General features: G+C 45.8%; 1 protein-coding gene across 2 annotated transcripts; it reads left to right on the top strand.

Moving 5' to 3' along the window:
- The first annotated feature begins 177 nt into the window (after positions 1-177).
- LOC308578465 (splicing factor C9orf78) lies at positions 178-11354 on the top strand. 2 transcript variants are annotated; one of them, XM_081178898.1, is made up of 9 exons: positions 178-343; positions 2338-2397; positions 3018-3069; positions 4130-4200; positions 6173-6250; positions 6822-7019; positions 7519-7655; positions 9126-9224; positions 10084-11354. In XM_081178898.1, exons 1-9 carry the CDS (start codon positions 315-317, stop codon positions 10173-10175), a joined length of 816 nt encoding a protein of 271 aa, XP_081035024.1. In that variant the 5' UTR covers positions 178-314; the 3' UTR covers positions 10176-11354. The 2 variants fall into 2 exon arrangements, with proteins under 2 accessions (XP_081035024.1, XP_081035025.1); XM_081178899.1 differs by having other exon boundaries at positions 190-348.
- The last annotated feature ends 200 nt before the right edge of the window (positions 11355-11554 follow it).

The raw sequence follows: 11554 nt of genomic DNA on the forward strand, positions 1-11554 counted from the left end.
ACCCCTCTCTTCTGCGCCCCCATGCGCGCCCCCTACCGCGCGTTTGCACGTAGGGGAATCAGAACTAACATCAACCCTGCCGACCTCCCAAATCGCTGGACAGCGCCACACTCTTGCCCACACATTCTAAGGGCAAAGCGACGCGGAAGCGGCTTCGACGTGTCACTCTAACGGCGCGAGGGGCAAGGCGGAGACACGGAAGCGGCCATTGTTCCTCCCGCAAGCGACGGGGGGAAAAGGGTTCGCCGCCAACGCAGCCGGGGACATGCCTGCGGGGAAGGCTTTCCGTCGGAGGAAGGTGGACTCTGACGAGGATGACGAGGATGCGCAGGTCACCGAGGAGGTCCGGTGGGTGCTAGGGGAGTGCACGACACGCACACCCCACCTTAGTTAAACTTCGGGGTTGGAAAGTGGTTTGGGGGTCGGATTCTCTTACAAAGTGGTTGGTACGTTTATTTTAATGACGACTGTTGTTGTTGTCCTCCAAAAAGCTCCAGGAAAGGTTCGTGGTTCACTTTCCTTCCTCCGTGCTGTATTGTATCTTCACAGCAGCTTTGTAAAGTAGGTTAGGCTGAGAGATTGGCCCAGCTTCATAAAGCAAGCCCTTCATAGACTGAGCAGGATCTGTTCTCAGACGCCCCTGGTATAATTAACCACTACAATCACGCTGGCTCTTAGTAGAAGAGATATGTTTTTCTTTATATTTTTCTACAGCAGGGGCCAGGGGGGCAACATGTTCTTGATATCTTCTCCTGGTACCTGTGATGCTTCTGAGTCTGCCCCTCCAGCTTCCTTGGACATGAGTTGGTGCGGGTGGTTACCTTTTCCCCTTTGTATAATTTGTATGCTGCTTTTCCACCCACAAAAAAAGCATGCTCACTGTGGCTTACAACAAAGAAACAGGGGTGCATTTCAAACATAACTACAAAAACAATTTCGTAATACCATACCAGAACCATGGGCTGGGAAATGGTTGCTGGGTAGCAGGGCCTGCTGTGGCCCTGCCTTGTACCAGCTAGGCTGAACTTGCCCTAGATGAAAACCTGGCACACTCCTTTCTAGGGTCTGCCCTGCGCAGTAACAGGTGTGAGCATTCTAGCAGCAGCTTGATGGTCATGTATGATACTGCATACGGATCTGTTGCGACATGCAGAGAAAACCCAGACTGTGTTCTGTACTGTCACTGACAGACTTAGATACAGCAATATCTGAATTGAAAGACAGGCATAGGCCATAGGTTCAGGCTACAAGGGGTAAGTTGCCCAGTTTAATGTTTTTTAACTTTGGTAGACTTAGTCATAGATTTGCAAAATTAATTTGTTATGCTGATTAAACTTTGCCCCTGTTTCAGATTGCCTCTGGGCAACATATTATTCAATATTACCAATTTATTCAAGACTGCCTATTTATTATACTGAATAAATTATTTGGTATATGCAAAGAGATTTGAGGAGGAATGTGAGCCCTTCAAAGTGTTTTTGGAATTTGAAACAGAATTAAAATTGGTAATCCTTTAAAAATAAAAAATCAAAACCAAAATATAATAGTATACCAAAACCCACATCTCAGTACTATAAATATAATAATATTACTTAAAACAACATGCAGCATCCAATAGCAACAATAACAAGGGAGCTTCACATTTTCATCTTAGTCCTAGAACCACCCTTCCCATGATGTTGCTCACAGTCCCCTTTCCTGCAACAGCTTCTTATAAGGTTTCCAAGGGTGGGGCAGCTGGAAACACCCCTCCCATGATATCGCTCCATAGAACAGAGGGCAGAAGTAAGGAAGAGAAATAGAGCTAAAGGGGGAAGAGTGTTTAATTCTACTAAATCTTAACTTTTACCCAGACCCCTTGGGAAAGTGATGTGTGCATGAGTACACGTTTTCTGTCTCTCGTGAGGGTGGGGGCTTGTCTGGAAGAGACAAGTGCCTGGGGTAGTGAGTGCTCACAACACATTATCAAAAATTCAAATGTGCCCATAGGCCCCAAAATGTTGATAATTCCCAAGGAATAATTTATTTAATTTTGATTTAATATTTATGTGCTTTTTCCAGCAGCAGGGTATCTAGAGGGGGTGGGTGGCAGGACACACTGGGCACTACTTGCACTTACCATGGGGCCTGCAGTGCACCTGAGCCACGCATCTAGGAGTGACAAGGTGGCTCTGGTACCTGCAGTCACCACACCACCTGAAAGGGTAGTGTGAGGCTCATGGCCACCGGCCGCCTCCCCCTCATGCAGGACATGGACTCCTGTAAACCACCACACCACTTGAAAATGGTTCCCCATACTATTGTGTGTTTATGTGTTGTGTCTCCCCCCCCCCCCAGGCTAAAACTAGAGGAAGCAAAAGAAGTGCAGAGTCTAAGGAGGAGGCCAAATGGAGTGAGGTAAGTGGTGTCCAGGAGTTCTTCTAACTGTAAAGATCCTCAGACTTCAGAGACTCTGTGGCCATGGATGTCTTTGATCTGTTGTGGGACACCGACTTCCCAAGAAGCTCAGCTTTTTTCCCTGGGGATTCATTTGCTTTTGAAAAGTTTCAGGTACCCATGATTGCAAAACTAATTTTTGGCCATGCTTGCTGGGGCTGATGGGAGTTGTCTGGAGGAAGTAGCTCACATATTCTCTCACAACAACTCTGCAGCATAGATCGGACAGAGAAAGAGTGACCGGCCTGAGGTCACCTAGTCAGTTTCATGGCTGCATGAGGATTGGAACCCGAGCCTTTACCCAGCCTGGTGCCCTCCAGATGTTTTGGACTACAGATCTCATCTGTTCCAATATCATATGATTGTGTTGACTAGGGCTAATGGAAGTTGTAGTCCAAAAACATCTGGAGGTCATCAGGTTAAGGAAAGTTACTCTAACCAGTATTCCTACACCACACTGGCTCTGAATACTGTTCATTCAGGTGCCACTGGTTGCTGCAGATTGCCATGCATTGTCAAACCTGAGAGCACATTGGGAGCGTTGCTGCTGGATGACCTGATTTTCTTTTGTGTATTTGAAGTGCGGCTGCTCTGCTCGTGGGGGAGAAATTACAAGAAGAAACCACCCTGGCGGTAAGATTGAACTTTTGTCATTTATCTTACCTAGATAGAACCGTAAAAAAAAAAATTCAAGATCCTCAGGCACAGTTCATCACCTTTTCTTCTTTTCCCCCTTTGCCTGTCCTAAACAAGGCTGACAGAAACATTTCAGATTCCTAGCTAATGGTGTTACGTTTTCTCTGCACAATATTGACAAGGGCTCTGTTTGAACTGCTTTAGCAGTTCTTATGGGATCCAGTTGACCTTGGCAAAGTTAGGACTTCATTACTTACAAATAGATTGCCTTAAATGTTGTTTTAGATGTGAATGTGATCTTATACAGTGGAACCTTGGTTCTCAAATGGCCTAGTTGCCGAACAAATCGGCTCCCAAACACCGCAAACCTGGAAGTAAGTGTTCTGGTTTGCAAATGTTTTTCAGAAGCCAAATGTCCGACGCAACTTCCACTTGAGTGCAGGAAGCTCCTGCAGCCAATCGGAAGCTGCGCCTTGGTTTTCGAACGGTTTCGGGAGTTGAACCCCGGAACAGATTAAGTTCGAGAACCAAAGTACCACTGTATTAAACTTGATCACTTTTATTCTGCTTCTGTTGTGTGCGATAGATGGATACTATATAAAAGAAAGTAGGGTGAGTTAAATATGTGTGTTGTTATCAGCTCGACCCCTAGTAAGTGCAGAACTGTTACAGAATTCTTTACCCTTAAATAAGCATTCATAAAAGTACAGCCTTACAGTGCAATCCTGACTGGGTTTACGCAGAAGTAAGTTCCACTGAATTCAGTGGGAATTAATCCAAGGGAAGTGAATGTGTACAATTGCAGCCATCCTGTGTACACCCACCTGAGAGTGAGACCTATCGAGCACAGCAAGACTAACGTCTTAGAAAACATGCCCTATGACATTTGTGTGATGGAAATGTAGCCCAATGACGTATTCCTCTGGCCCCACCCACCACTGGAACGTGTCCCCCATGAAGGGATACAGCCCTCTGGCTGGAAAAAAAATCCCCACCTCTGTTATACTGCAATAAGTAGGATCAGATCATGGACTGTCTTCCTTCCTCTTCCCACCAGGATGATCCCTTTAAAATAAAGACCGGTGGAATGGTGGACATGAAGAAACTGAAAGAACGGGGCAAGGAGAGGTATGGAGAAACATTCCATACTCGGATAATAAACAAAGAATACTCCCACCCAATAATTAGCAGATAAACAACTCCCCACCCCCTTTAACCACCCCACCCCACCCAAAAATCTGTTATCAGACTAGCTGTTGCAAATCATTGGTGAGTGGGTCCAGCATCCTCCTCCAGGGATGGTCCAGCATCTCTCCTCTCCCTTTGGGGGAAGCAGTAGCAAGGAAAAGCAGGAAGTCTGTAGCAAAAGTTCTACCTGCTTTGCTGTTGGTATGGCTACTGCTAGCACTGGTATCAATATATCACCCAGGACCAGTATGGGGGTCGGGGGGGACCGCAATGACAGCTTCACTCAGCGGTATATCATTGGTGATACCACCACCATTCTTGAGTCCCTCTGTCTCCAGTGCCCAGTGTGCTGAGGAAGAAAAAAATCTAGCCAGGAGCTAGAGGCAGAGGGACTCAAGCGGCAGCAGTTTCTCCAGTGAGATACTGCTGGTGAAACTTCCATTGCACTCTGCCCTGGCATCACTGATACAGCTTGTTCCTCCCTCCACTTCTTTAAACTGTTTGGCTAATGAACATACTGCTGCTGTCCCCTCAGCAAAGCTATGGAGCCCCCAACCCACCACCAGCTTGCAGGAGCCACCAGTGGGATGGAGGCACCGTTAAAGTTCTCCCCCTCTACAGCTGAGAGAGCCCCTACCCCGCTCCTCCTTGCATGCGAGTAGGAGCGAGAATGGGGCTGCTCAGCTGGGAAGTGCAAAGCCCGTCCTTCCCTGGTGATAGAACCACGACCCCACTCCTGCTTGCGCTCAAGTAGGAACAGGATCGGGGCTGCAGCCTTGGTTTGGCTACCGCTAGGCTGCCTCCATCTGGGAGGGTGTGCTGCACCTTTCCTACGAGAAAGACAGAGCTCACCCTCCTGGTAGAAGGCAGTCAGGTGGTGTAAGGATTCTTTGATGCTGCTTGCAGGCCCAGCCCTTGCCAACAGCCCCTCTCCCCAAGTCACGGATAGGGTGGCTTCACACCTCGCGCCTTGCAGACTTTGCCCGGGAGGGTGGACTGCATCTTTCCTGCTGGGGTGAACAACCCCCAGAGAAAAGAGGCAGTGTGCACCCACACAGGCAAAGTCTAAGTCAGTCAAAAGCACAAAACCTGAAATGCACTCACCCCCACACACCCCCACTAGCAAAGGCAGAGGCAGCCTGGCCAAGGAGCCCCATGAGTGGCAGGGACACCAGAGCTGGCTCCGCTGGGGGCAGGCACCCTCCCACCCCCAGCAGAGCCTGGCCAAGGAGCCCTGGTTCCCTTGCTGGTCATGCACAAGCAGCAGGGGACTCTGGGCTCACTTAGCTGGGGGCAGGAGCCTTTCCGCACCCCCAGCTGAGCAGCAGGCTGGAGCCAGCTGTATTGGCCACAGCCCGCAAAGCACCAAGGTGAAAGTGCCTCAGCTCCCATGGTGAGAGCTGTAGCAGTTTCACCTGGCACCTCGCCGACTGGGGCCAGTACAGCTTTTTACAACATCACAATTTATTGCCAAACCACAATGTTTGGCTGGTGATACCCTGTGATGTTGAAAACCCAACATCACCCAGCCCTAGCTACTGCTCTCCTGCTGCTGGTGGTGTTGGCCACCACAGCATCTTTTGGGGGTGAATTTCACAGTTTAATTATGCACTATGTAAATAAGTACATTCTTCCATCCCATCTTCCAGCATTCAGCTTCACTGGATGGCCCCAAATTCTAGTATTACTGAAGAAGGTGAAACAGTTCTCTATCTGTCAAAATAAATGAAACTTTAAAATGCTTATCTTTGACTACATCAGAATCATGGTGTGGTATACATTTGCTAGCTCAAGCTGTAGTTTAGAGCAAACCATGGTTTGGCCTAACATCTCAAATGAGACACTGACGTTTTAACAAATTATTTGTTACTAGTTAAAATAGCTCCCCCACCTCCCTGTCTCTTTTTTCCAGGATCAGCGAAGAAGAGGACCTCAACCTTGGGACTTCTTTTTCCGCAGAGACCAACAGGAGAGATGAAGATGCTGATATGTAAGAATCTTGTCACATCCTGTTTAGTAGACTAATTTGGCAGGAGTAAGGACTCCTTTATTGTCCATAGTGCACACTTATCATTCTTACCCTCCAAATGTTCCTATTGGCACTTCCTATTGTTCTGTGCTTAAGAACATAAGAAGAGCTTGACTGCTGGATGATTCCAAAGCCCACCTCAATCCAACATCTTGTTTTGTGCAATGGCCAATCAGATCCCTTCCGGAAGCCCACAAGAAGGGCAAAAGACCAATAGCCTACCCATATCATTTTTTGTCATCGTCCCTCCACCCCACCCCAGCAATTGGTCTTCAGTGGTACAAGTAGGATTTGCAATAAAATACTGCCAAAAATCAATCTAGGCCCAGAGTCAGCCCAGTGACATTGGGCAGTCAGCAAGCCCATGGGAGGACCCTACCACCTACTCTACTGCCAACCAAAAATGCTGACCACAGCCTGCCACCAAGGCCCTGTGTGAAGGCCTGGTGTTCTGACACCTGAAACTTAGCAGGGATGTGCAACCCCACATAGAGTGTGTTCTTGACTCCTGCTCTTCTTACTCCCTGTTCAGGATGAAGTACATTGAAACTGAGCTGAAGAAAAGGAAGGGAATTGTGGAAAATGAGGAACAGAAAGTGAAGCAGAAGAACGCCGAAGACTGTCTGTATGAGCTGCCTGAGAGCATTCGGGTCTCTTCAGCTAAGAAGACTGAGGAGATGCTGTCCAATCAGATGCTGAGCGGCATTCCAGAAGTGGACCTTGGAATTGAGTAGGTGACTTGGGTGGTACTTGTTTATTTCAAGCATTTTTACCCTTAAAAAAGGCTCTCAGAGCAGCCTGCAAATATTGGTAACAAGACGGTCTCAGAGCAATCCATAACCTTAACAAAATACCCATCAAATGGACTTGCCTGATTTAGGAACTTCATGCAAAACTCCAAGCTGGTGAGAAGTTTTAGGCATGTAGTCTATCTGGAGGTTCCACTGCGTCAAAGGCCTAAAAGAGAATCTCCAGTGGCCTTCACCCATTCATAAGCCAGGTTTTGTTTCCTAGCTGAATAGGGGTCTTCCAACAAATTTTCAGCACCCTGAACAAACTACAGCTCCCAGGATTCTTTGGGAAAGCCATGTCTCCTTAAAGGGGTATGATAGTGCTTTATGTGTATAGTGCTGGTGATACTTGGGTTGCCTTTCCCCATCAAATGTGTGGTGATCGTCTCTACTTTGCATGAAGAGAACCTCATATACATATATTTCTTTTCCTTTCAGAGCTAAGATCAAAAACATCATTTCCACTGAGGAGGCCAAAGCACGATTGCTGGCTGAGCAGCAGAACAAAAAGAAAGACAGTGAAACCTCCTTTGTCCCAACAAACATGGCCGTCAACTACGTCCAGCACAACAGATGTGAGTCTTGGGCATGGCTGTGTTGCCCTCTTTGCATAAGCGCCTGTTGGGCAGACGCTGATCCAAACACTGGTCTAGTCCTCTTTGCCTGTGCTTTGGATAACCTGTTCTTTTTGAGGGACTGCAGAGCAGAGGTATTGCCAGAGAGAAGAGAAACCACACACAAACAGGCCTGCTGTGATGTGAACAGGAACTAAATTGATTAAGAAATTGTTGTATGGGGGAATCAGTCCTGAGTAATCCTAGTAGGGAAAGGAAGCTAAGAAGGCCTGACTAGTTGTGGTTTTGTATAGAATTTGGTAGCAGCACAGGCAGAGGGCCTTCTCGGTAGTGGCACATGCCCTGTGGAACGCCCTCCCACCAGATGTCAAGAGAAAAACAACTACCAGACTTTTAGAAGACATCTGAAGGCAGCCCTCTTTAGGGAAGCTTTTAATGTTTAACAGACCATTGTATTTTATACTTTGTTGGAAGCCATCCAGAGTGGCTGGAGAAACCCAGCCAGATGGGCGGGGTATAAATAATAAATTATTATTATTATTAACAAAGTAGCAAAGTAAAGCTTGTTCCTTCTAATCCAGTCATAGTGGCTCATTTGTAGTCTTGCAAATTCGACTCCTGGTACTGTGGTTACTGTCTTCTAGATGTTGGGTAAACTCTGGCCTGTTTGTTAGGGATCTGAATACTACTACCAGATTAGCTGGAATCCTGAACTGATTAGGTAGACACTGAAACATTGTGTTGTAGGTCCCACTTATGTAACTTGCACTGTTATAATTTCTGTAAGATGCCTTGAAAGCATTGTTTTGACGTGGTAGATAACCTATTAATGAATAAACTTACAAATGGTATTATCTTCAGCATCATCAGCATTACCACCATCATTTCTATACAGCTTCATATTCATTGTTTTAAACATTTTCAGAACTTGGTAAAAAATATTGGCTCAAATCACAGAGAGCACTGTATTCTCAGAACAGATGTTTAGGTGCTTCTGGAAATGCTTTCATCCCTGATGTAAACAAAAGTACATAATGCTAAATCTTGGCTTGGAGCTATGTAAATGAGCCTTTAAGGACCTAATGGTCCGCCAACTACCCTTTCCTAGTTCTGCCTTCCTTCATGCATCATGATTCCCTCCCTTCCTGGTTTCACAACTGTAGTGTGCTGCTCTGACTGAACTAGGTTTGCACTTACCCATCACACCAGGATTGGAAACCATGGTTTTGAGAACAAGGGAAGCCATAGTTGCTGGTTCAGATGCCATGGCAAACTGTGGTTTGATGAAACCAGGACAAAAATCTGAATTGAAGCAAACCAAATGTGGAGAAGAGAAGGAACCTTGGAACCCCAAAGACATAAAAGGCTCATTCACAAATCCCAATACCATGATTTGGTGCTGGATCTGAATTGGACCATTGTCTTAAGCTCTGCTACCCTGCATTATTGTAATATTCTGAATCCTTCCAGTTTATCATGAAGAGCTGAATGCACCAGTACGGAGAAACAAAGAAGAACCCAAAGCCCGTCCCCTCAGGGTGGGAGATACCGAGAAACCAGAACCTGAGAGTAAGTTCTTGCAAATCATCAGTGTGTAGATATCTGGAATGCCTGTGTGTTTCTACAGTTTGCATACATAAGCTGCCTTTGTCTTCTGACTCTCAGCTCTGATGCGGTTAACATGCAGGTGGGGCATGAATCTTAGAGGGTCTTAAGTTTTACTCACAGTGGATGGATCCATTAAAAATTAAAGACCATGACAAAGTTAGGTCCATTAATTTCAGTGGATCTAATCTGAACAAAACTTAAATACCATTCAGAGACTTAACTATATATGGCCTTCATGCAGGTGGTCTGCCACTGAGCTGCATCCCTTCTCCATTCCTATGCTGCTGTAGTTCTCCTGCTCCAGGAAATATGTTCTTATATTCTCTTTCATAATAATAATCAGTTCCCAGCATAATAATTGTTTGTAGTGCTGGGGATTCAGAAATAGAACCTGGAGATTCTCTTTAGCTATCCTGGCTAATTTGGTAGACCTTTCCTACCACTGATAGACATATCCTCCACCAAGGAAAATGGAATCCTTCATAGCAGCATGGACCATTTATTTATTTTTTTAGCTTTGTCTATTTTACCCCTGAATAACAAGTTGAAATTTGTTCCTCTATGCAACTGTTTAAAAATATATAGGAGCCCCTGCTTTTTTGCTTGTGGGCACCCTAAAAGGGGGGGGAGGCACATATGATGTTTCCCATTTTTTAAAACAAACAAACAACAAGTTACATTTGGGACTAATTCTGGATTAGGTCTGGAAAGGTTGAAGGCTACCTCTTGGCGTCACATAGGCTTTTATCTAAATGTCATCGCTTATCATCTCTTTATAAAAGTTGATTTAATTAAGGTTCCCTCTTTCTTTATAACATAGGGTCCCCACCAAATCGCAAACGCCCCCCAAATGAGAAGGCAACCGACGACTATCACTATGAGAAGTTCAAGAAGATGAACCGGCGGTACTGAAGCTGGCTTTTCCAGAACGCAAAAATTCCTCTTCAGATATTAAGGGCAAATACACAGGGGACTTTGAGAAGGTGGGGGTTCACTTAGAATCATCCCTGCAACTGGGAACTATTTTTGTAAACAGCTTTGTGGTGTTTTTTTTGTTTGTTTTTGCACTCAAGCAGTGTTTTATGAAATAAAATAAATAAAATCAACTCTTGATAAAAGGTGGGGTATAAATAAATAAATAAATGATAATAATAATTACAGTGGAATCTCAAGCAAAGGGAAGATTCTAAGTGCATTTACCTTAGCCATGGGTAGACAAACTAAGGCCCGGGGGCCAGATCCGGCCCAATCGCCTTCTAAATCTGGCCCACGGACGGTCCGGAAATCATCGTGTTTTTACATGAGTAGAATGTGTTCTTTTATTTAAAATGCATCTCTGGGTTATTTGTGGGGCATAGGAATTCATTCATTCCCCCCCCCCAAAAAAAAATATAGTCCGGCTCCCCACAAGGTCTGAGGGACAATGGACCACCCCCCTGCTGAAAAAGTTTGCTGACCCCTGACCCAAGCCTACTTAAATACCCCCTCCCTGCTAAATATGGGAATGTTTGATATCAAGCTAACACATGGGGCGGAGTGGGGGGGACAGATCTGAGATTCAACTTGTGTGCATATGGGATGTGCCCAATCTCCCTTCCCCTCATTAAGCCACACCCCATAAGCTTGATTAAAGTTGCTGAAAGAGCAGATTGTCTGGATGTTGGCAGCTTCCGTTGTCCAAAGGAAGAATAGCTCTTCAAGTGTGAATATTCCTTATGACTTCTGGGTGAAGAAGAGTAGAAGAGTTTGGATTTGACATCCCACTTTCACTGCCCTAAGGAGTCTCAAAGCGGCTAACAATCTCCTTTTCCCTCCTCCCCACATAACAAACACTCTGTGAGGTGAGTGAGGCTGAGAGACTTCAGGGAAGTGTGACTAGCCCAAGGTCACCCAGCAGCTGCATGTGGAGGAGCAGGGAAGCGAACCCGGTTCACCAGATTTCGAGTCCACCGCTCTTAACCACTACACTACGCTGGTGTTAGTTCTGCCTAAGCATCCTCCACAGGCCTACTTATACAGCAGTTCCTGATTTGCCCTTCTCATGTTTATAATGTGTGTGTATTTTCAATAATAAAACTTTCTATTTTAAAACACAGTTGGAGTATCTTTATTTCCCTCCCGCCTTTTTAATACTTCACTCAAACTGGAGATTCAGAAGTTTGTGTCTTTTTTTTTACAGGTTGCTGCCCCTGCTCGCATTGCGTCCCAAACCCACCACCCCCATTTCCAGTCCCCACCCCCCTCCCTTTACAACTCACCCAAACCCCCCATATCTACACAGGTCCTCTCAT

Source organism: Podarcis bocagei (assembly GCF_964188305.1).
Source record: "Podarcis bocagei genome assembly, chromosome: Z".
Taxonomy (NCBI): domain Eukaryota; kingdom Metazoa; phylum Chordata; class Lepidosauria; order Squamata; family Lacertidae; genus Podarcis; species Podarcis bocagei.

Bases quoted from the DNA above. Each gene is read 5' to 3' on its own strand.
- LOC308578465 (XM_081178899.1), top strand. From the start codon at position 266: ATGCCTGCGGGGAAGGCTTTCCGTCGGAGGAAGGTGGACTCTGACGAG. The intron at 3,070-4,129 runs GTAAGATTGAAC...TCTTCCCACCAG, and splicing joins AAGAAGAAACCACCCTGGCG to GATGATCCCTTTAAAATAAA. The intron at 6,251-6,821 runs GTAAGAATCTTG...CTCCCTGTTCAG, and splicing joins AGAGATGAAGATGCTGATAT to GATGAAGTACATTGAAACTG.